At 38.9% G+C, this 24,718-nt stretch overlaps 2 protein-coding genes across 3 annotated transcripts; both read right to left on the bottom strand.

Moving 5' to 3' along the window:
• Window positions 1–4,267: 4,267 nt before the first annotated feature.
• On the bottom strand, window positions 4,268–8,967 carry LOC141434832 (lactosylceramide 4-alpha-galactosyltransferase-like). Its single transcript, XM_074097279.1, has 3 exons — window positions 8,217–8,967; window positions 7,528–7,652; window positions 4,268–4,499 (listed from the first exon to the last, which is right to left on the bottom strand). Exons 1-3 carry the CDS (start codon window positions 8,918–8,920, stop codon window positions 4,273–4,275), a joined length of 1,056 nt encoding a protein of 351 aa, XP_073953380.1. The 5' UTR covers window positions 8,921–8,967; the 3' UTR covers window positions 4,268–4,272.
• Window positions 8,968–10,058: 1,091 nt separating this feature from the next.
• On the bottom strand, window positions 10,059–22,767 carry LOC141435308 (RNA polymerase II-associated protein 3-like). Of its 2 annotated transcripts, XM_074098010.1 has the most exons (9): window positions 22,512–22,685; window positions 22,142–22,255; window positions 21,069–21,188; window positions 20,389–20,516; window positions 19,277–19,487; window positions 17,971–18,180; window positions 15,101–15,463; window positions 13,932–14,127; window positions 10,059–12,731 (listed from the first exon to the last, which is right to left on the bottom strand). In XM_074098010.1, the coding sequence occupies exons 1-9, from the start codon at window positions 22,644–22,646 to the stop codon at window positions 12,643–12,645; spliced, it is 1,566 nt and encodes a 521-aa protein (XP_073954111.1). In that variant the 5' UTR covers window positions 22,647–22,685; the 3' UTR covers window positions 10,059–12,642. The 2 variants fall into 2 exon arrangements, with proteins under 2 accessions (XP_073954111.1, XP_073954112.1); XM_074098011.1 differs by lacking the exons at window positions 22,142–22,255; window positions 22,512–22,685 and adding an exon at window positions 22,692–22,767.
• Between the last annotated feature and the right edge of the window lie 1,951 nt (window positions 22,768–24,718).

Here is a 24,718-nt window from a genome sequence, read left to right as displayed (position 1 = left end):
GGTAAAATAAACAGTAGTGAACCAGGGTGTCATGAACCTATAGTCATATCAGGGTAGTAAATTGGTGTGACTACGGATCGGTCGGTGAAAAGAAGAGGTCGATACAGCTTGTATCACATAAAGGTCACACAGTGTAACATGTTACGCGTAACGTTACACCTTCTGTTCTTATCTAACCTGTGTAATCCAAAAGCATTCCAAGAAATCAATTAACGCGACCGGATCGTGAGAGCGTCTTTGTATGGGCGTTGTATGAAAGAAATGCGTATTGGGGAGGAAATGGGATGTAAGGGATGCCCTTTCAGGCCAAGATATTATCACTGACAGTGGGTAGTTCATTCAATAGAGCCTAGTTTTACCAAGGCACTACAATTAAGGCCAATTAAGTTTTTTCGTTCGTTGAAATAGATAGGTACTAAAATGGAATAAAGATTAAAAAAATCTTACCTTTTGCGCGGAACTTTGAATCTTATTTGCACTTGGCCGATCTTAAAACAAGATCAAAATAAAATAATAATGATAATAAATCGTTTAATAAGTTATGGATCCATTTACTAATGTAGGCTCGGGTTTTTCTTGCCTTCAAGCACTACATTTGTCAAAAAATAGACCATTTACACAAAAAACACCTTCTCATGTCCGCCCTCTTAGTTTTTTTCCCTTTTACTCTTTTCTCTTCATTCACTCTCTCTTCCATTCTTTCACATCTGTCATTCACCCTATCATTCCGCTCAGCCCACTCTACAAGCCTACACTAATAATAATATCTATCCAATGTGTTCCCGGCAGCCATGCTTTATTAAAGGGAGGGGAGACGCGTGATTTTGTAGACATTAATGATATTTGATTGTAATAAGAACCACGTACGGCACGCGTGATCGTGAATGACTCTACCTATAATAATCAAAGTATCTGTCAATTTACTTTGCTGTACATTGCTGGCCATTATAATTTTGTTAGAACGTTAACAAAGTCTAAATTTTGGCAGTGCTACAGCTCACCTTCAAACCTGATCTATAATGACAACCAAATTCTTTCTTCAGTTGGCTGCCAACAAGGCGACCCTCTCGGACCAGCCATCTTCAGTCTTGCCATTCATCCCATTATTTCTGATTTAAAATCAAAATTTAACGTTTGGTACCTCGACGATGGCACCCTGGGTGGTGAAGCAAGCACAGTTCTTAACGATCTACGTTCAATCATTTCTAAATTTAACTCTATTGGACTCGAGGTGAACAGTGAGAAATGCGAAATTTTTATTAATCCTGATACTTTTAACAAAGAAGAAATTCTGAGAAAATTTCAGGATATCTGTCCTGGTATCAGGCCTCTGTCGAAATGCTCGCTTAATCTCCTAGGTGCACCAGTTTTTGACGAATGATTTCCAAATTTCATTAGAAAAAAAATCGATCTTTTTTCTGAACTTTCGGATCGTATGTTGGAAATCAATTCTCATATGGCCTTTTCCATTCTCCGCTTTTGCCTTTTTGTCCCTAAATTTACATATTCTTTGCGCTGCAGCCCTCTTTGGAAATTCGGTGACCTATGTGAATTTGTAGACAGAATCATTCATATCCAGATAGAAAAAATTATCAACATAAAAATGAGTTCCAGGCTTTTCCTTCAGGCCACCCTTCCCGTTAGATACGGTGGCCTCGGAGTACGACAAATTAGTAGTATTGCTCTACCCGCTTTTCTTTCATCTGTACACAGTGTGCTACCTCTGATCGGCAAAATTCTTTACCCGTCACTTTGTGATTATGATTATGAGGTAGCATGCTTGTCAGATGCGGAAAATGCTTGGAAAATGGCTTGTCCGGGAAAAGAACCCCCTCAAAATAAAAACATTCAGAAGCAATGGGACGACCCAGTTTGTCGCCAGGTTCACGCTTATCTCCTGGATACCTGCTCGTCTAACTCGGAGAAGGCTCGCTTACTCGCCTCGTCTGAGAAGGAGTCTGGTTTTTGGCTCCAAGCGTTTCCTTCTACAAATTTCTCCACCCTCCTCGACAGTAATTCTTTCAGGTTGGCTGTCGGCCTCCGTTTAGGAGCAGATATTTTAGTACCCCATCTTTGTCTCTGTGGAGCATCTGTTGATCGCTTGGGCCATCATGGACTCTCGTGCAGAAGGAGTGCCGGCCGTTTATCTCGCCACGCCTGCCTTAATGATATAATCCGCCGGGCTCTTTCCAGCATAAACGTACCTTCTGTTTTGGAACCTCCCGGGCTTGCACGCGATGATGGAAAGAGACCCGACGGATTAACCCTTATTCCCTGGCAAATGGGTCGGCCACTTATCTGGGATGCCACTTGTGTGGATACCCTCGCGCCGTCCCATTTAGCCTCTTCATCTACCAAGGCGGGCGGAGCAGCAGCGCAGGCTGAGACAGCAAAACGCCGCAAATATACAGGTCTCTCTAAAGACTACATATTTACAGCTTTTGCTGTTGAAACTTTGGGTCCATGGAGTTCGGACGCTCACAAACTTTTTGGACAAATAAAAAAAAAAATATTCGAAATTACCAATGACCATAGGGCTGGTGCATTTCTCGCCCAACGTATTGGAATCACGATCCAGCGCGGAAATGCAGCCAGCCTTATGGGCACTCTTCCTCAGGGACAAGACTTGGGCGAACTGTATATATAGTTAATTTATTTTTAGGATAGTTTAGTGTAACCTCAATTGTTCCTTTTTAATTAATAAAAAATATAAGTTTGTTAAAAAAAAATTTTAGTTTATTCATTAAATTTATGTCATGGTTAAGTCACAGAAATACGTTACTTTAACCTCCCTTTAAAAAGTCTGGCTGCCGCCGGTGACACACTGTATAAGTATGATTATCAGTTGCCTAGTTACTAGGCAACCGGATAATGGAAAATTGATACTGTATCCATTGAATTATTTGTGGCTTTCACTGGTGGCTTTGCTTAGTTTGGGGTGGTTTGGGACTAGGTCAATTGGTGACAAGTGTCCCATGATATTCATTAATTTATTTAATATTATAAAGACTAACCCCCTTATTCATAAACGACAATCAAACCTATTTTAGTTAAAATGCCGCTAAAATTAGTTTGTCCTTATCTGTCACTTCGACATTTGTATTTGTTAGAAAGGGACAAAGCATTTGTTAGTTAACATAGGCTTGTTGTTTTATGAATAAGGGGGTAAGTATTTGTCTGATATCTCTTCACGCTTAACCACCAATTCAGATGAAATTTGTTATGGATATAGTCTGAGACCCTGCTGACGGACAATAGGATAGTTTTCATCCGAGAAATTGTAAAGTCTCCGTAGGATAGCGATTAACAAATTGTTTGCAGACGAAGTCGCGGACAAAAACTAATGTTATTATAAATCCATGTTATAATTAAAAACCCTGTCCAGGAAATCCAGGAATGGTTGGAAATTATTCCGATCCGCATCGGCGACACCTAGTTTCGAATAGCGTACTTACTTACTTAAATATCTATCGTATGAAATAATTTAGTCGTGTTAAATACATTGGATGTAATTAAATAACACTGTAGATTTGTTTTAAAAATTAAAATATACCTTCTTGAGTTTCTTGCTGGATTCCTCTCAACAAACGTCATTTTTGAATCGGTAGTACCTACCTAGATTTTCCGATGTTCATAAATGCTTGTAATATAGTAAAGTACTCGATACTGAATAAAGATATTTTGCTATTCACTTAACTAAGTTACACTAGAGTAGGTAGGAGGGCTTAATTTCTTCTTCCGACTCTTTCTAGTGTAATTTTACCTTTTACACAATACATTATCTACTGCCCAACCCTCGGCGATTTAATTACACAACAGTTAGGAATCCGTTTTAATTCTGGCCTAAAATGTTCTCGAGCCCTGCACGGCAAAGGGCAGAGAAGGGCAAGCCTCTTATTAACCTATACGCGCGAAGTAAGGTCAGACGTTATCAACCTTTTGTACCATAGTTCTTGATTAAAGTTTTTACGACAGGTTGTATTTAGGAAAAAAATCTCTGACATAATACTACTCTTTACCCGTAGCTTCTCTCGCGGGATCCCCCTATAACGTTATGCTTTTTGTGTATCACGTACCAGGGTGAAAACTTTGTGCTATATACAAAATTTGCCAAAGAAATCATAGGTGGCTAATTTGATTTAAGAAAAGGCTCCAACCTGGTAAGTGGTTCAGTATCCTCGATTTATGTTAGTAAGTAAAATATTTAATTCATTAAACTCTGCCATATCTATTATATATATACTAGCTACCACAAAAAAAACGACAATCCATTCAAAAACGTTTAATCAGCAAACGAGAATACTTCCTAAACACATTAGGGCAATAACCCTTGGCCAAACTGGCATACATGGAATCCTTGCCAACCGGAGCCCTGCGGCTTTCGCTGCTCCACAGATAATAGCCCAAAGACTCACTGGGGGGCTCGCCAGGAGAAAAATAGTCCTGCCAGTTGGTCCTTTTGACCGGATAGAAGAGTTTGCTGTCGTAGATTTTTAGACCTGGTGAGGAATGACAACTTTATTGAACTGGAACCGTTTTCTTTCGCTACTCGCACGTGCATGATAGCTACCTATAGATAGGTAGTGCCACGAGAGTTGAAGTGAATGCCTGCCTACACACACAACTACATAAAGAGCTGAATGCATAAAAGGAGAATGGATGAAATAAATGAGTGAATGTCAAAATCCCGTTGCCAGTATATGACATGTTCTTTGTGTACGTGACCTCATCTCTGGTGGCACTACCTATACCTACCTACTATTTATTAATTTAGGCGTTACTTCGCTGAGGTCTATATAAATGAACTAAAACAATTACTTTGCTCACCCGTGACATAAGACGCGAAACCTTATGGTCGCGGGTGAGCACAGTAGGTAAGTAAGTAAGGTGACCCGGGGCTGTTGTAGCTGGGGGGATATTGTATTAGAGCTGTCTGATGACATCCTTACGACAATATGTTCTTCGTAAGGTCGTAAGGACGTCAGACGGCTCAGATACAATATCTCCCCAACTACAAAGCCCCGGGTCACCTTAATTGCTTTAGTTCACGACAGACGTCTGTGCCACACATATTTTTCATGACATAGACGTATTCCTACATTCAAATACAAAAAGATCGATTCGTCCCAAGTTCCAAGAATATGTGGGCGGTTTCAGAAAAAGTTATTGAAATTACTTTTTTTAGATTTGGATGAAACACGACTTTATTGACTTGACATTAAGGTCATTAAGGCATTCAAATTTTTGTAACTGTGGAAGGATATCTTTATAGTCTTTATAGTTTATGCTGTAGGTACACGTCCACAAAAATAGACACGTGTATTACCTACCCAACCGTTAATAAAACGGCACGAAAGTCGAACCCAAATTTGTTACTACTCTCTTGCTCACATAATCGACTGCCGCAACGTGCAGTATCGAGTCTGCAAATTTTCTTTTTTTTTTATTGTGCCTTTCATAAGCGAATTAAACGTATAAAACTTTAAATTGGTCTCCTATAAATAACGTATTTTGTAGTTTCGATACTGTAAGTCGTCACAGTCATGTCTCAAAGGAGCGAGAGGGAAATATGATTTTGATTTGTTTTTATTTCGTGCCGTCTACTAGGTATACAAGAATACCTGCACGCTAAGAAAACTACTTTACTACAGTGAATTTGTTTTTGTTTGATGATTTATGAAGACGAATGATGAAAGAATAAGAACTTTATTACAATACTAGAGTTTACCCGCGGCTTCGATCGGGTTTTATTCGATCTTGTAGTTACAATTGAAATTCGGGGATTATACTATAAATTCCCCAGGGAAATCCCGAAATCTATATCGTGATCATCATTGAGGTTGTGTTAAGAACAACTGTACAGTCAAGGGCAAAGATATCGACACGGCCAATGATGTAAAAATATGTATGTATACACGTATACACGTGTGGGGGGAGGCTCCAATAGAGAGATCTCTCTCCAGGCAGGTGTTATGCCTGGGGACCGAAGTCCGAAGGACGAGCGTCGGACCTTGTATAATTATATGCGACCGCGTTGAGAAACTTCGATAGCGCGATGTAGAACACGGTCGGAGTTTCTATTGTTGTTCACTAGATAATAATAATAACAATAATGTGTGTGTGTGTGTGTTCAGTTTTATCATATTCTTGTGTTAATAACCATGATTTTAATTTATTTTTTACTTCATATTTATTCATACTGTCAATTTCTAGGATCTTGTTTATATTATTGTAAATTCTACAACCAGAAGAAGTGAGCTGTCTTTTAGCAAAGGCAGTGTTGCAATGTACTGTGGCAAATGCCGATTTTTTCCTTCTCCTAAGTGGAGATTCTTTCACTTTCTTAGGAAGTAGGCTGTGCTGACGTAGTACTGATCGTAAAATAAATATCTGTCTTACCGTCAGCACTCCTGTCTCCTCGTATTACTGACGAGAATGGTATCGAAATGGCTTTCTGAAATGGCGCTATGAGTCACTACACACGGACTTATTATGTTTAGTGCATAAAGTCGTGTATACATATTTTCGTAACTTTGGCCGTGTCGACATCTTTGCCCTTGACTGTACAAAACTGCATGGCTTTAAACCAGCAGTTGAAATTTCATGATTTTATCCCAATCCCGTGGAATAATTGAATAAAAAGTAGCCCATGTGTTATTCCAGACGTCCAGCTGCCTACATACCAAATTTCATGACTAAGCCCAGCGGTTGTTATTTCGAGATGTTATCCCTATCCCGTAGGAATATAGGGATAAAAAGTAGCTGTATGTTATTCCAGACGTCCGGCTACCTACATACCAAATTTCATGACTCTAAGCCCAGCGGTTGTTGTTTAGAGATTTTATTCCTATCCCGTGGGACTATTGGGATAAAAAGTAGCCTATGTTTTATTCCAGATGTCCAGCTACCTACATACCAAATTTTATCCAAATCCGTCCAGCTGTTGCAGCATGAAGGAGTAACAAACATAGTTACTCACACACTCACAAACTTTCGCAATTCATCATCTAACGAATGACTACAGACTTAGGGGCTGTTTCACCACTTGTCGACAAACTTTAAGTATCAGATTAAAGTAATGGCGTCTTTGTTTATTCGGACAAAACAAACAGAGACGGCATCACTGATATCCGTTATTTATAGTTATAGTCGACAAGTGGTGAAACATGCCCTTAGACTACAGGTAGAATTCAGGATGTTTTAAAACTCATCATCACCATTTCGGCGTAATGGTTTGACCTATTGCCTCTCAAGCTGGCGGTCGTGAGTTGGAGTCCGGGCTCGTGTCGCTGTGTTTTTCCGAAGCTTATGTGCGAAATTACATTTGACATTTACCACGAGCTTTACGGTGAAGGAAAACATCGTCAGAATCGAAGAAATTCGGTGTGTGCGAAGTTCCCAATCTGCACCGGGCCCGCGTGGGAACCACGGCCCAAGCCCTCTCATTCTATAAGGAGGCCTGTGGCCTGCAGCGAAATGTGCGTTTACATAGGTGATGATGAGAAAATATAATTATTACTTTCATACCATCACACGTGGATTCATTCATTCCGTCAATACTTGTTGTACTGCAAATACTTCTTAGTACTTGATATAACGCTTTTCCACTGTCTATTTCTTCACTGTGGGCCTGATCTTGGTCCTTAAGTGCACTGCGTTAAACAGATACTTTATTGATTATTTTTTCATTCATATCTATTATAAATCAAAACTTGTCACTGCGAATTATCAAACGGAAAAAACCATTTTTGAGCTACCTTTACTCTTAAATCAGAGAATAAAGGAGGAAAAATTAAAGATTAGACAGGGAAAGACTTACTCGAATATGACGTCACACGCAAGAAACGCCATAAGTACCTAAGTACTGCATAAAGAAAAGTGTTATGAAAAGAGACAGATTGCAGACCATTTGCTCTTAGACAGTTGCTATTTAGACCCTGAGGGCCTACTCCGAAATTCGAAAATCGTTGTGTGTCTGTCTGTCTGTGGCACTGTAGCTCTTAAACGTGTGGACCCATTTGAATGCGGATTTTTTTTTAATTGAAAGCAGGGTTTCTAGCGATGGTACTTAGACATGTTTTATCAAAATCAGTCGGTTCAGCCGTTATTGAGATATTGAACTTTGAAGTGACAATGTCGGGGGTTTTCCAGCTTTTTGTTGGTTAGGTAGGTTATATTCCAGAACCAATAATTCAGTAAAGGCATCTTAAACTTACCTAAGAACCAACGGCGTAACCTTTCTCCCTACCCTATCCCTGGAGAGTGAAACAACAGCCGACCCTATTCTCCCATCATCTTCCCGCACCAGCCAATTACTGCCCAAATGATCCGTTGCCGCCGTAACCAACATATCCAAATCTACCACCAACCCTCCATAGTGATATAACGTCAAAAATTTCAAGTATTCTGCCATTCTCCGATGGTGTCTCTTGCCATGCGAAGTCAAACTACCATTAAAGATTTCTTCCAATGGAGTGTGTAAAGCGTAAGTACTGATATTAGCTCTGTAGAAATGCACATTGAGGAATTTATTGGCTTCTCCTAAAGGTCCTCTGAAACATTCCTTTTCTGTCAATGGCCTTGTGAAAAGAACGTAAACGAATTTATCTGGGTGCGATCTGGCTATCGCTTCTATAGTACAAGCTTCTCTAGCGCCTAAATTACGTTGGCATGTAGTCTCGATGATAAATATAGAATCAGGTAAAACTGCTTTCTTTTCGATGGACATCAGGTAATCTCCGTCCTTGCGGTAGCACGAGGTATCGTCGGGATAGAAGAAGTCTAACGTAGAATGCCAGAGGACGGGTAACTCGTGCTCGTGTTGGTAGCGTTCGATGAAATAGTGGGTTGCTGTTATATAGACGACGCTGAAAGCTATTAGAGAGACGTAGAATAAGACTTTTTTAATTTTTCTCAGCATTATAGCGTCGTAAGAAAACTGCGTGAACAAGAATTTGAGTTAGTGTCAGATAGTGTCATTGTCAGATGAGTGTCTATGGTATCCATGCCATAGATACGCGGTTACTTCAAAATTTCACTTATTACATTTCGACGTGAATGCAGTCTGTATCTTTTGGGTATGGTTTTTAGTTTGTATTTTGAGACAAAAGCACTACCAATATAAAACTAGTTATCTTACTTCGTAGACCGGTTATCCTGACTACAGTATCCCAACCTTATAGCCTTATATGTCGCTGCCTGGCATAGTTTAGCAACTATCATGATATTAGGGGACAGACGGGATAGAACTCCATAGTTGCACCTCTATCTCATTTACCGGTTTGTATAGAAACTGGTGTTGCCAGAAATGCCCAGATGCGCATTCATACATTTCGACGGGTCTCTGACTCAACCTCGTACACAAAATTATACAAAATTCGAATAACCGTTTTAGATACACATCCTAAATTAGATATACACCGTGTTATTTTTGATTACCGTTAACTTTAAGAGAACATTCGACAGGTGAAAAATGAAGTTGCTATCTCCAAGACACCAGTGGCCTAGCTGTTAGTGTTCTAAAGATAACCAAGAAAAGAGGTGGAGCTCAGGAGCGTTCCAACCGCCGATTTTTGTGTGCTACGAAAAAAAAAAAAACCTTTATTGCCACAACTTAAAATTAGACATTGTTAAAATATAAATAAAATTTTGTGGGAGAAAAACAAAAAGTTGGGACAATGGGTCCCCAGTCTCAGCATTATGCTAGACTTGATTGCCCGGCGCTGGTTTTGAGACTGGTCCCTGTGAGGACGGCGGGGGCTGAATCATATCAATGTCCGTCAATAAACACCCAATCACCACCACCACGTGTGGTCTGGTGTGCGGTCGCAGAATTCCAATTGATTTGTTTCGTGAACATTATCCTTAGTTTTTCGTAACACGCAGGAAAAGACGGGTGAAACGCTCCTGATAACCCTAAGATAATTAACTAACAGCTGTAAAACTATTTTTTTGGCCATAAAGTTAATTACCAGGTAGTTTCTTCAATCAATAGAAACACCGTGTATAAAACATGACTAACCCGAGATATTTTATTAACATTCGAAATAAAACAATCATTAAAAATTCATTCCGTGTTTAATCCAACTTAACAACAAAATATAATGCACCAATTCAAATAATAGCTAATCATAATTAATTAGCGACAACTATTTCTAGAACAGTGAGTGAATGTTACTGTGTGAAATAACATTATATAAGTTCTAATATCTACTTATTAAAATAAATATAACCTTGTAAATCAGTTTAAGTTGGTCACAATAAGGTAGTTAAAGTCTAACCAGTGAGCCCTGTCGCGAGCAATGTAAAGCAAACCTTGTTCTGGCAACTAAACACATCAGTGTTGCAAGCAGTAATGTAAATCAAAATTTAACTGCGACAAATGTAAAGCTAGGTCATTCACATACGCACGAATACGTGATCAAAATTATGAAAATACAAGGAAAAGGACTAAACAACAGAAAAAGAACTTGAAACATTCCTCATCACTAGAGCCCGGAATTTTGGCTGCATAGTGACTTCTCACTTATCGACTCTACCGAAATGATATCGATAATAATATTATCGTAAAATAATAAGCGTAAAATCTTTTATAAAGACACTAATAGTACACTTATTTGCACTAAAGCAGACTTTGAATATGAAATTGAATTATAAAATTAGAAATTGTTAAGTATTCATAGTTTTCATTGCATAATGCATATTTATGTCTATTTCACATTTTCGACTGCTCAAAAGTCAATTGGAAGATATCTTTAACGATAAAACCGACTATTGTTGACCTCTACTTTTAATATTTTTTAACACGTGTCTTCTTTAACATATGGTTGGTTGTTTTTTTTAGAAAAATATGGCTCTGTCCATTGGAGGACAATTTTGCCAGTGTCTAGTAGGTTTTGCCGTTGTGCGGTGAAAAAAAATTATACCAAATATGAGAGGTAATGGTGGATGAACGATGGCAGCATTTAACATATTGGTATTGAATATCGGAAGTCGATAAGTGAGAAATCACTATGACAGATCAAAAATGCCTTGTAAATTCCGGGCTCTGCTCATCACTCATCACATCAATATCAGTGACGATGAAAGTGATAGTGATGGATCATTTTTAGGCTTTGTATGTCTTGAGTCAGATTATGACTATGACTCAGATCATAATGAATGGATTGGAATTTAAAATTCACGTTTCCTTGTACTTCATTTTTTATTTTAATTTCATTCGTACAATGGTACAGTCGCCATGTTCCGATTAAGTTATTAGATATAGGGGCTGTTTCACCATCCATTGATTAGTGTTAACTGGCGGTTAGGTGTGATGCCGTCTCCATTTATTTTGTTCGAATGGACGGAGACGGCATCACATTTAACCGTCGTATAACGCTAATCAATGGATGGTGAAACAGCCCCATAAGGTCTTAGAGACTATTATTAAGGTATTAGAGTTCATGTTTCGATATTTTTGATCACCTTGGCCGCTCCGAGATATTTGATGGCGACTGTACGAATGTTTGCGCGAATGTGTGTATCTGTTTTTTCTGTAACAAATATTTCTCATCTGTGAAATGTGTTGCCAGCCAATCCTCTTTTTTTTGCCGCCATTCCATGCACCCGCGACTCGCTGGTCAGACTCTAGGCATTTTAACCTAAAACTTCACCTTTTTGTGTAAAATAATTATACTATTACAAAAGTTCAAAAAAAATACCACGTCCGAATGGGTTCGTCCGCTTAGGAGCTACGATTACACCGACTGATACATAACTTTTATACGTGTTTGCGTTGGATGCCGAAAAGGGCTCAACATGCAAACCATACGCACCATAATTTCGAACTCTTGATTAATTTGGTACGCGATAAAATAATACTTTGTTGACAATAAGTGAAATTTTCAGGTTAGAATTGAATTAACATTGTTTAACGATAAAACTTAATGCGTGCGATACTTGAGACGAAATTTTGAGATACAAAATTACTTTTAAAATCAGCGACCATAATTTAATTGGAGCCCAAAATGCAACTCATTGCGAAAAAATAACCAAAAAAAAAATTTGACAAGAGAATAAATAGTGTTTGATCGAGAAAATAATAAATGAAACCGGGACCGAACTCTAATTTCGATTTGTGTTTCAGTTCCGGCCGAAATCCCAACATCACTTGTGGGCGATTCTAGCGTAAGTATATTTTTCAGTGTTCATTTCTAAACTTTAGTAACTATGTATTTGTGTCCAAGCGATAATTTGACAAACTGATGTTTTGGTAGCTCCATTTTATTTTATGTGCAACAAAAACGTTATTCACTATTAAGTCAGTCAGAACTTTTCTTTTAATAAAGGCCACCTTACACATGCTCGTTACTAGCATGCTTATAATCATGCTAGTACCTGAAGTACCAGAATGACACTAAAAGAGCATGCTTAATAGTAGCACGTGTCCTATACACACTAGTGGTAGCATTTGCTCAGTAGTAGCATGCTTTTGTGCTAGTAACTAGCATATGTAACAGTAGCTTAATTATACTAAATGCCGAAAATACGTTTAACGCCAAATCAAACTTAAAATAATCATGAATAGGCACCTACTTACACATTTTCTTTAAGAAGTTGAGCTAAATTGGATACAATCTACCTAAATCTTAAATAATGACTTTAAAGCTCAAATTTGTTCATCAGATCAGCAATTTCGTTTTCAGAACAGTGTTCCGCGGTCTTGCAATGTTGTAGGAGTTTGTTCAAAACTGAAAAAAAAAATTGTCCTTAGAGCGGTGAACGAAAGGTTGTAAATAAAATCGGAACCCAATTGCCTTAAAAAAAATATTAATAAAAAGAAAACAAAGTTGCCTTCAACCCTGTTAAGGCACTTGTCCCACCGCCGACGATGAGCGAGAAGCGAGTAGAGCGAGTAACTAGAAACGAGTGGGTGAGCAGCGAGAAGCGAGTGTAGTTTTGTCGCTGGCTGTAAGCGAGTGTTCGAGTGCGACGGGCGATTACTCGCTCCACTCGACTCGCTCGTGCGGGGCGGCCGCCAAGCTGACATCGCTCAGCGAGTTTTATAGCTCTTGTCGCTGCCACAAAAGATGTAAGAGCGAGTTCTCGCCGACAGTGTGAACAGCCAGCGATCAACTATTAATATATGTGTCTCTTTTACTCACACAAATAGTCGATAGCCAATCGTTTCCTCACTGGCGGTGAGACAACTGCCTAAGTAAGTAACTAAAAGTCCAACAGTCGGGTTATGATATCAATGAGTCCCGACAGTTGGGATTTTCGGTTTTTTATTTATTTCATATTTTTTGAACCACATCATATCCGCTGTAGGACAACAGTGGACGGCTTCCCCCATATGAGGCAGGAGGGGGGGGGGGTTTGCGAATACTCGCCATGCTTGAGAGAGCTTGACAGGAGTAGCAGGATGTCACCGGATTTAGACAAGTATGTTATTTTTTTTTTACCAATCTGACAATACGGTATTCGACTATTTTTTACTTATATGTTTTATTAATTAAAACTTCACAATGTCTGTTATCCAATAGAGAAACAATGTTTAAGCTACCTTTACAAATAACAAAGTTATAAAGGTTTGAAATTCAAGATTAGACAGAGAAAGACATACTTGCATGTGACGCCACACGCAAGTAGCGCCATACTTGCTGCATAGAGAAAAGCGTTTGAGAAAGAGACAGGTAAGTATATAGATTTTTCAAAAAATCACTAAGTTTAATTTTCAACCGATTTCAGTTTTCTCTTCAGTAAACACTGTCTGTACCTATATCTATAATAATGTATCATAATAATGTGTGTGTTTCATAATAATGTATCAGACATGGCAAATTCAGGAGCTGTCAAATACCGTATTGGAAGTGGGTCAAAATTCAGTCGCATGATTTGACCCATACACACATAAGCAAGTTAAAGCTTGTGAAAAGGTTCACACTTACTTTGTTTATCATTGGTAGAGAGGAACATAGCGAGCGCCGAGAACCGCTTCACCCTCGTAAGGCCCTTCAGGTACGCTGTGATAGTTTTGTCGGCGAACTTGCTCGTGTCAGCGGCGAGCATGCTCAGTAGATCAGAGAGCACGTCGCTTTCCAGCGCGTTGTCGAAGATCGAAGGGATTTTTACCGGATCTATAATCTGTAATGAAGCGAGCAATCTTTGTCGATCATCATCATTTCGACCTGTATAAGTCCAAAGAATTAGCTGAGCAGGCTTGAAAAGTTCCCACGCACGCGCATCCCGCACTGGATTGGGTACAGTCGAATTCATAAACTTCTGAGCAAACATTTGATCAAAAATATGTGAACAAGAATATTGTTAACGGCGTAGAAGCGTATTCAGATTTTTTTGCTCAGAAGTTTACGAACTCGACTATAATGTACTGTACACACACCAGGCGTGTGCTGTGTCTATTCGTGTATTATTTATTTATATCGGGGATTTCAGAAACCCGTCCAAAAATTTCGACGAAATTTGCTTTATGGGGGGCTATCGGGGGCGAATAATCGTTGTAGCTATTCTAGCTTGATCCAATCCATAGGAAAACGCATTTTTTGCGAGTTATTGTTATAATGTAAATTTCACATACAATAACATTGGTAATTTCATCACAATACTTATTTTACATAATTAAATATATTAGAAGTCGTATAGAACTATTTCCAACAAAGACATTTAAAAGTGCACGTATTATGCAAAGAAACAAAAATATTTTGGACTCAGCGTGTTGTCGACTTGCGAAATCCATGAAAACGGTGGATATTGCGGGGCCAGGTATCTATAATAAACTACCCGATTGTATTTTTACTAATGTTAATTTGATTGGCTTCGGCTGAATTTTAAATTGTATAATAAATTGAATTTATATACTTAAATATTTGACATGTAAAATTTTCAATTTTATGAATAAATGAATATGAATATGAATATGATAGCTCTGTCGTCAATGCGTTGGTGGAGCGGTAGTGTTGGACTATAATATAATAGCCAATGGCAAGCAAGACTGTATCTTCAAACGGCCCTCACGATACAAACGCCATCTAGCGACATTTCGCCTGTGATAACCTTCATTGTAATCGATTCGAACAAAATAACTATACTTAATACTTACACTCAAATAATCGCTCCTAGCGCGTTCATTCCCTTTCATATACTTCCATTCAGCCATAAACTGAACGCTATTCACTGGCGGCACCATATTCTCCAAGCTGACATCTTTCTCCGACCCAATGACATCTTTAACCAACTTCTCCGACTCCGGACTAGTGACCACTACATCTTTGGCATCCGTTGACTTCATATCGCCCGAGCTATCCATGATGTTGGGTTTGGCGGATTTGTTTGAGTCGTTGTTGTTTGTATCACCTTTAGATAAGTCGTCTTCGATTTCTATGATTTTAAGTCTAGTCGGAGGTTTTTCTGGTTCAGTCTTACCGAGTGGGATTTCGAGGATTGGTACCGTCTTAAGGGCTCTCTGAAACAAGAACAAAACTAAATATGTAGAGCGTCTTCTGGCACGTCAAGAATATTAAGTAATAACTGTCATCGTATTGTATCGCCACTACTGATGATGTGCCAAAGGAAACTTTCCAAAATTGCAGAATTTTTCATATAGGAAAATTTCTGTAACTTCTCACAATTTTGTATGGTGATTTAAACTTTCCGTTTCTTAAATTTAATCCATATCATCATCATCCCAGCCTATATACGTCCCACTGCTGGGCACAGGCCTCCTCTCAGAACAAGAGGGCTTGGGCCATAGTTCCCACGCGGGCCCAGTGCGGATTGGGAACTTCACACACACCATTGAATTGCTTCGCAGGTTTGTGCAGGTTTCCTCACGATGTTTTCCTTCACCGCAAAGCTCGTGGTAAATTTGAAATGTAATTCCGCACATGAATTTCGAAAAACTCAGAGGTGCGAGCCGGGGTTTGAACCCACGACCCTCAGCTTGAGAGGCGATAGGTCAAACCACTATGCCACCACGGCTAATCCATATACTTATACTATATAAAATTATAAATGCGAAAGTGTGTTTGTGTGTTTGTCCGTCTTTCACGCCGTAACGGAGCGACGGATCTACGTGATTTTTGGCATAGAGGTAGTAGACATAGGCTACTTTTTATCCCGGAAAAATGCACAGTTCCCGAGGGAACAGCGCACGATAACCGAATACCGCGCGGGCGGAGCCACGGGCAATGCTAGTTTTTTTATATTTCTTGCGAATATTTCCAGAATTTTGCCGAGAACATTCCCAACTTTTTGGAAACTTTCTGCGTCTTGCACATCTGTAATCGCCACGTTGCTATTGTAAACTAAACGGCGCTGTGAGTCTCAAACGAGCATTTCGTTTCATTTACAACTAGCCTTTACTTGACACTATGGAGGGCACCTGGGGCTATGGAATCTCTATATACAAATTCAGAGTTTCCGTTATAGAGATTCCGTTTTAGAGATTTACCCCCTGTTTCACCACCCATTGATTAAATTTATTTGACAAATAAATGTGATGCTGTCTCTGTTTGTTTTGTTCGAATAGACGGAAACGGCATCACATTTATCCGTCAGTTAAAATTAATCCAATGGGTGGTGAAATAACCCCTTAGTTTCCGTTTTTTTTACCAGTCTTCATTCACCTAAGGGACGTCTCCTCCTTCGTTGCCGAAAGACCTACAGATCTCTAAATTCGCCCGTGGATTCAACAAATTAAAATTCCAGAATTTTACTAAATTTCAGATAATCAAGCACAAACACACGCGATAAATTAGGATGACTTTTGTTCAGCCATTTCACTAGCCAGTAAGGCTGCATTTCCACTAGAGAACTGCGAGCATTTGTTAGTTTTTTACCTCAAAACTTCCTCAAAAGCATAAATTCCTTGCAGCGATTCACCGAATAGCATTTCACCTCGAACTAACAAAATTTCAATTGAATCTTGTACTTGACGCAAGTTTTCGCGTAGCTTTTTACATTAGTATAATTAGTTTGTAGCCTTTAATTTTTCGTGTAGTATTTTACCATAGCCTCCTGAAGCCCACCATATAAATATTTTGAAAAAAAATTACAAAGCAATTAGAATCTAATTGTTTCGAGAATAAAGTCAAACTGCCGTCAAACTGCAATGGTGTAAAACAATAGAAAAACAAAACAATTTTTACTTTGTTACATTGTCATAGATTCCTAATTCCCTTGAACTCATTGTGTACATTCTATTGCACATTGGGCCGCACGGACTAGACGCATTTCGCCGCGATCGATGTTTACTCGGGACTCTTAATTAATTTGATGCGTTAATTGATGTACGAAAATACACTAATACACGATCTAGGTGAATTGCGACTAAAACTAATAGCGACTAAAAAAAAACACGATTGAGACAACGCGTTGTAAATGCACGATCGAGGTGAAATGCGACTAAAATTTATAGAGAGTAAAAAAATAAACGATTGTGACACAACGCTATAATTAAATATACGATCTAGGTGAAACGCGATTCGGTGAATCGGTAAAGAACTAACAAATGACTGCGATAATGCATTGCGAGGAATGTGTTTATCATGAAGCAATAGAAACGCTTCATTTACTATCCTCTCCTCACTCAGGACAGCTCTAGTGGAAAAAGCTCAGCGGAGCAAGAAGGCGAAGAGCCTCTCTGATGGAAACACGGCCTTAACCTGAATCCAACTTCCTACTTATATTATGAATGCTAATGTTTGTGTGTTTCTATTTGTTACTCCTTCACGCTAAAACAGCTGGACGGATTCGCATGAAATTTGGTACGTAGATAGCTGGACGTCTGGAATAACAGATAGTCTACTTTTTTCCCTTTTTTTTATATTCCTCTGGGATAGGGTTAAAATCTTGAAATTTCTACTGCCGGGGTTTTTTTTTGTAAAATCCCGGAATTTCAATTGTAACTACCAGATCGACTAGTTTACGCGTGCTAAACCGCGGGTAAACACTAGTTATAAAATAAAATACCTTGGACCGCAAATGAGGTGGCTTCTTGACCGGTTTGATGACCGTGATACATTCTCCGACTCCATTCTTCCACTTCTCCTCCTCACTCAACTCGGGCACCGGTAGCGCTGGTTCGTCTTTCAGCTCCACTATCTTTGCCTGCCCAGTACTCCTCGGGAAAGGCTTGTTCTCTGAAGTCGGTGTTGAAGATGGTGATGATTTGGACTTAGACTGGAACGACAAATAAAAATAAAATTTAGGTACCAAACTCCTCCGAAAAGAGTTGACCGATTTTTATTAAATTTTTTCCTACTCGTCTGTGGTAGGTTTTTCATATTTTTACGCGGCCGGAGTCGCGGGCAACAGCTAGTAAATAAATAACTACAAATTTGTATGGGTACCATATTTCTTAATAAAGCTTACAAGTCTAATAATATACGTCACTACTTTGAAATAGAAAAAAACAAATAAAGAAAGAAATAATTTATTTATAACAGCAATGACACATAATAAAACGCGTGGTGGCAAAGTGGTTTGACCTATGGCCTCTCAAGCAGAGGATCGTGGGTTCAAACCCCGGCTCGCACCTCTGAGCTTTTCGGAATTCATGTGCGAAATTACATTTGAAATTTACCACGCGCTTTACGGTGAAGGAAAACATCGTGAGGAAACCTGCACAAACCTGCGAAGCAATTCAATGTTGTGTGTGAAGTTCCCAATCCGCACTGGGCCCGCGTGGGAACTACGGCCCAAGCCCTCTTATTCTGAGAAGAGGCCTGTGCCCAGCAGTGGGACGTATATAGGCTGGGATTATTATTATTATTACTTTGAAAAAATCTAATAAATATGTCAACGAAATTGACTCTTGAAATAATGTTCATAGATTTCACTCAGTAAAATTATCGATTTTGAGATACGGGCTTTTTTGAAAGTAGTGACGATTAGTGTTATGTCTCGTAAAATGAATGAGAAAACGAAACAAAACACTAATATTTTTAGAATAATAAACTTCGAGAAATTCGGAAATTCGTCGAAGAACTAAAGTTACCGACATAGCTGGAAAAATATGCAAGTTGAAGTGGCAATGGGTAGGCCACATCGCTCGAAGAACAGATAACCATTGGGGAAGAAAAGACCACGAACCGGAAGACGAAGCGTTGGCAGGCCTCCCCCATCGTGAGTTGCGAGTTGTCGTTCATTGTGGCGTTCTAAGGGGGAGGCCTTTGTTCAGCAGTGGACGTGTTCCGGCTGATGATGATGAAACTTCGAGAAACTGGACCCTGGTGCTTGAGCCGGACTAACACTTGACCGGTATTTACAGACTTACCCCCTTGGTCCCCATGCGGTTTTTAATAACCTCCAGCTGTTTCCGCGCCGGTCCGTTGTGGGGTTCATACTTGAGCACTTCACTGAGATCGTGTGAGGCTGCCCGGAGTGAGCCCAGGCGCTCTCTTGCGGTCGCTCGGCGCTGGAGGGCTTTGACATACGTTGGGTCCAGGCGGAGTGCTTCCGTGCAGTCCGTTTCTGCTTGATGGAGGCTGAAATGCACCAAGAAAGAAATAATTACACAATGATTTTTAATTTGTGATCAGGAACCATCAACATAGACAAGTGAATTAGCTTGTTGAAGTGGCAATGGGCAGACCATAACGGAACAGATAGCCGTTGGGGCCGAAGTTCTCGAATGGAGACCGCGGCTCAACAAGCGCAGCGTAGGACGTCCACCAACCAGATGGATGGAAGGTTAAAGCTGGAGGTGCACGGTGGATGCAGGCCTCTTCCAACCGAAGCAACTGGAGGTTTATGGGGGGAGACCTATTCTCATGGTCATTGGTCATACCCCGGGCATTTCAGGGCACAAACGATTTGCTAAAGAGTAGAAATTAATAGATACATTTTCATAAGATCAAATTAAGTTTGAAAAGATTTTTATTAATCAAAGTTGGTTTTAAATAAGAATTTTGGCTATAGCACACTAAACATCATGAACAAATTGTTACAAGGCAATAAATAGAACTGCGATCGCAAACACATTCTGCAACAATTTATTTCTTCAAGAAATTTAAATATGCAAAATTAATTTGATTAAGATTGAAATTATTTATCTTACGAAAATTTAAAAAATTTTGTGTTTTAAATATCATGTGTTTTTTTTCTAATTGATTAATTATTTATTAGGTAGAAACCAGCTAGAGTGCACTCTGTTTTTTAACTCGATACCTACTCTTTGGCTAATGTCAATCATCCGTGCCTCGAAAGTCCCGGGGAATGCTCATAGTGGACATCCTCCGACCAATATGATGATGAACAGGTACCAAATTTTCTAATTCAGTACTTAATTGATTGTGGTCACATTGATATTGCAGATACATGTAACTTAATGTAACTTCTTTCTTTTCCCAACAGATGGCAAAGATATACAAAAAGTTCAAGATTTACCTGTCTTTCTTAAGGTAACAGAGCCCTCTATTGGCGTAGTAAATGGCGTCATCTTTTACCAGTTCGATGGCTCGGTTGTAGCAGGCAATAGCCTCGTCCCATTTCTCCTGCTTGACAAAAGCGTTGCCCTAGGAAATAACAGAATTGTGTGTGTAAGTACAATATGTAATACAATAGAGTACATTCAATGACTCTTTATTGAACATTAACACATATGAAGCAGTACAGAAAACATAGGTGTATATATAGGTACAATACAATACAATGACTCTTTATTGTACACAACAATAGATAATAATTATTTGGCTTTTTATAATTTCCATACATAATCAACATTAAAATTCAAAGAGGAAACGCTGCCAGCATTTTCGGGACCTTGCCTAAGAGGTGTATGTACTTTGAGTAATTTGTTTTAGATTTGTTTGTTTTTATCCTAAATATTTGTAAATAGGAATTAAATGACATAACTATTTTCTTTCCTATCATTATGGTGCTACAACATTGCATTGCCATTATATATACATATATATATATATATATATATATACACAACAAATAGTACATACAACAAATTTCAAGTTAATCCAATCAACGGAAGTGTGTCAAAATTCTCTTGAATATTTAAATAAAACTCAAAATAGTATACAAAATTGAGTAAAAAAAAAAAACATCCTACTTACTCTCTCTTTCTCATGATGAGCCTCCTCTCTCAGCTTCTCCATCTTAGCCTGCTGACTCTTCTTGCCATCCAAAGATGTAGGACCCACATCTTCCATGTCTATTTCCTCGCAAGCTTTGTCCTGAAATAACAGCATTGTTATACAGTTAACAGGGTTAACCCCTCGTATGTTGGAACTAAAAAAAATACTGAATTCGATTCTTGTCTGAAAATATACAAAGCTCTGCGCAGGGGGCGACACAAGCGCAAACCCCCATGACAATGTCCGTTCTCTTTATATTTTATCGCCATGACGGATCATGTCATACCTAAAGAAATCATGACATAATTATTAGTAAACAAAATAACATATTTACATTGATAGTAACAATAGAGCTATATTTCCAATAAAAATATTGAAATAATATATTATGGTATCCTACGGACATTTAAGATAGGTACTCCAAAAACTGCTTACGGTTTGTGCTAGTGCTGCACTCTGATGGCAGAAAATTGCAGTAATATTCCATATTTTGCTTATTTAAAAAAAATACAAAAAGATAGCCTTAAATGGAGCACATACATGTGTCAAGACATACAATGGGTTAAGTTTAAGGCTGTGAACTGGGCGACAGCCTAGAAGTGAGACACTCACTTGCTGTGGCGACTACTGCTTAGTATGGATACTAGGTAACGGATTAACAAAGTGATGGGCAAAGTACGGCCTGTGGGCACACTCCGGCCCGCGAAGGGACTTAATCCGGCCCGCCGATGTTCCTTCAAAGTGAATAGTACCTACAAATATGGCCCACGATCATAATATAATTTCATTATTTGGAAAAAACATAAAAAGTATAAAATAGAATGGTGTAATCCTAGCCCTTCTCTAAAATATCTGTAACTTTCTGGCCTTCCATGAAAAAAGTTTGCCCACCACTGGATTAACAAACTATGGATAGTACAAGCTTTGCTTAGTTTGGGGACTACGTCAATTTTCCAATTGGAGTGGGTAGAACAGAAAGAAGAACAAATTTAATTAAAATGGCTTATCATATTTGTTCAAATTGTAAAAAAGGTATAACAAAAGACACTTACAGCATCAAAACTGTCCCACGCTTTGTAATCTGATGATTTTAAACGTTTTTCAACTGTCTTTTTTTTCTCCACCGGCTTCTCCTTTTTAGCCTTGCTTCTTACTGGAGGTAAGTCCTGACCTCAAAAATTAGCATTTGGATTAATAATCCGCAATCTAGGACCACTCAGGAATGTCGAAATATAGAAAATAAGCATAATAAAGACGAACAAACCACCGCGAGACAACATTTGAGACAAAGTCATTAGCAAAATCATTATCACTATTTCGTAACAAAACTACCACTATTTCGAGAATTTTACACTATTATGCATAGCTAACAATACTGACTAATGATTTACATGAGAATTAGAACCGTAAATAGCTTTGAACCTGCTCAAATTCACCGTTCAAGGCGGCCTCTTTACGTTTCATTTCAACCTCCCAGTTCTGTAAATCTGTGAGGTATGTTTTTAATGTTGAAACGTTATCCCGGACCTGCCGTTGGATCTCGAAAGCTTTGTCCATTTTTTTCTTTACTTCTACAGGGGTGGGAATGGGTTTTTTTGTTACCTTCTATCACAAATAGCGTTGTTAGATCAATAGCAAAGTGCAAACGGTTGTCAACCTCAAACAATTTTTTCACGTTGTCATGGCGCTTATTTCGTTCAGAAATTTAAAAAAATATTGTCTGACAGAAATCAGACATTACAATAATTTAAATATTGCTTTATTATTAGGAAACAAAAAGTTATTTTGAACATTATTAATTCTAACAACAACAAGATATTTTACGATAAAACATTTTCAGTGCTGGCCATATCACGTCAAAAACTTTTAATTTTTGCCACGAAAGCCATATAAGTTTTCTTTTTAATTTTTTTGTTCATATTTATTAAATGGCTACTGGTGCTTTAATGCATGCCAACAACATTTTGTCAAGTATCTAAAAGGTTCTTTACAGAAAAAGGTTTGTACCTAATTTAGAAAAATTGTCTGGTTATTTATTTACTAACAGTTAAAGAGACCTTTATATATTTTTCGAAGGGTTAGTGAGTCGTGACATTATACCTATAGGTACCTACCCCTCTTGGTTCTTTGCATTTATAAAATTAAAAACTAAAACTGAAATAGGTAAGTAGGTACAGTCGAGTTCATAAACTTGTGAGCAAAAATTTGATTAAAAATATCTGAACACGACTCTATTCTTAACGGCATAGATGCGTGTTCAGATATTTTTGATCAAATTTTTGCTCACAAGTTTATGAACTCGCGACTGTAGGTACTTGCATACCTATACATTCGAAAATGGTGACTCAACACATTGTAACACCAAAACGGCTGGCCGGATTGCGATAAAATTTTAAATGGAGATAACTGATACCCAACCATACCTATACCTAGGCAAGGCACAATGATTTCGAAATAGTACATTGTGTCTTAAGGGCGGTAAATAAGGAATTACGAACGAGAGTCTATTAGAAGCCCGAAGTCGAAAACTGATGAGGGCTTTAATGAGTCGATATGTTCGTAATTCTAGTACCGCCCGTGCGACAATGTTTTTCATCACATTTGCGAGTGAAATTGTATATCTGTAAAAGAAAAACTAATATTTTTTCAAAAATTGCCGATACCGCTGACTACGCTCTTGGCAGCGCCAGCTCCCCGACACCCTCCTCCTCCGCAGCATGTGCCCGACGTGCGTGTGCAGCGCGCGCACGGAGCAGCAGCATACCATGCAGTAATAAACTCATTTACCGACCTTGGGCTTCATGACATGAAAATTAGTACGGGCAATGACTCATTTACCGACCACGGGTTTCATGAGAAGCACATTAAGGTCGAGGGTTTTATTTGGGGGGTTGCAACCAAGGTAGCAGCAGCAGGTAGCGAGCTGTTGGTAGGCCTCCAACAAGATGGAGTGACGACTTGGTTAAGATCGTGGGATCGCGGTGGATGCGGAAAGCACAAGACCGGTCTGAGTGGAGAGCCTTGGGGGAGGCCTATGTCCAGCAGTGGACGTCTTTCGGCTGACATGATGATGATGATGAACCAAGGTAGCCTGCATGTTACGACACTGTTTACGATGTGTGATGAAAAAGATTTTTAATTAGTTAGGTACTTTTATATTCGACATTGACAAAGCTAGCAAAAGCTAGCTCACACCTTAGGTTGGTACTTTATTAATAGTTGTGTTGGTTTCTTGTGATCTGTCGAGGGATGAGATGGCACTTATCGACGAGGCGGTATCATCATCGGCATAGGTAATAGGTACCTGCCGGGACATTGGTTTTTCGGCATCAGAGGGCCTACTCCGAAATTCGAAAATCGAAGTTCGTATCGTACCTACCGTCTCTCTTACTCTCGTATTGAACAGTGTAAGCGTCAGAGGGACGGAACGACACGAACTTCGATTTTCGAATTTCGGAGTAGCCCCGCATGGCTAGGTAGTCAATTAATTAATTTCTCGGTACTGCTTTTTCTTTACTTAAATAAATTGTATTGTTGTAACTTTTAAACAATAAAACTGTTTTCCGATACTGCTGAGTGTTTCTGCATTCAAACTCCTTGCTTCTGAGATAGTGCCAAGAGAGTTGAAG

Source organism: Choristoneura fumiferana, chromosome 14 (genome assembly GCF_025370935.1).
Source record: "Choristoneura fumiferana chromosome 14, NRCan_CFum_1, whole genome shotgun sequence".
Classification (NCBI taxonomy): Eukaryota; Metazoa; Arthropoda; class Insecta; order Lepidoptera; family Tortricidae; genus Choristoneura; species Choristoneura fumiferana.
The sequence above is the reverse complement of the archived record's forward strand: the minus strand, read 5'-3'. Positions and strand labels throughout refer to the sequence as shown.

What these genes read in the sequence shown, in the direction of transcription:
- LOC141434832 (XM_074097279.1), bottom strand. Translation starts at nt 8,920, where the DNA reads ATGCTGAGAAAAATTAAAAAAGTCTTATTCTACGTCTCTCTAATAGCT. An exon ending in GTTACGCCGTTGGTTCTTAG is followed by an intron (nt 7,653 to 8,216) that starts GTAAGTTTAAGA and finishes TGTTTAACGCAG; the next exon opens with TGCACTTAAGGACCAAGATC. An exon ending in GAATGAATCCACGTGTGATG is followed by an intron (nt 4,500 to 7,527) that starts GTATGAAAGTAA and finishes ATTCCTCACCAG; the next exon opens with GTCTAAAAATCTACGACAGC.
- LOC141435308 (XM_074098010.1), bottom strand. Translation starts at nt 22,646, where the DNA reads ATGGACAAAGCTTTCGAGATCCAACGGCAGGTCCGGGATAACGTTTCA. An exon ending in CTCATCATGAGAAAGAGAGA is followed by an intron (nt 20,517 to 21,068) that starts GTAAGTAGGATG and finishes GTTATTTCCTAG; the next exon opens with GGCAACGCTTTTGTCAAGCA. An exon ending in CTCTACCAATGATAAACAAA is followed by an intron (nt 12,732 to 13,931) that starts GTAAGTGTGAAC and finishes TTTTTTTTTCAG; the next exon opens with TTTTGAACAAACTCCTACAA.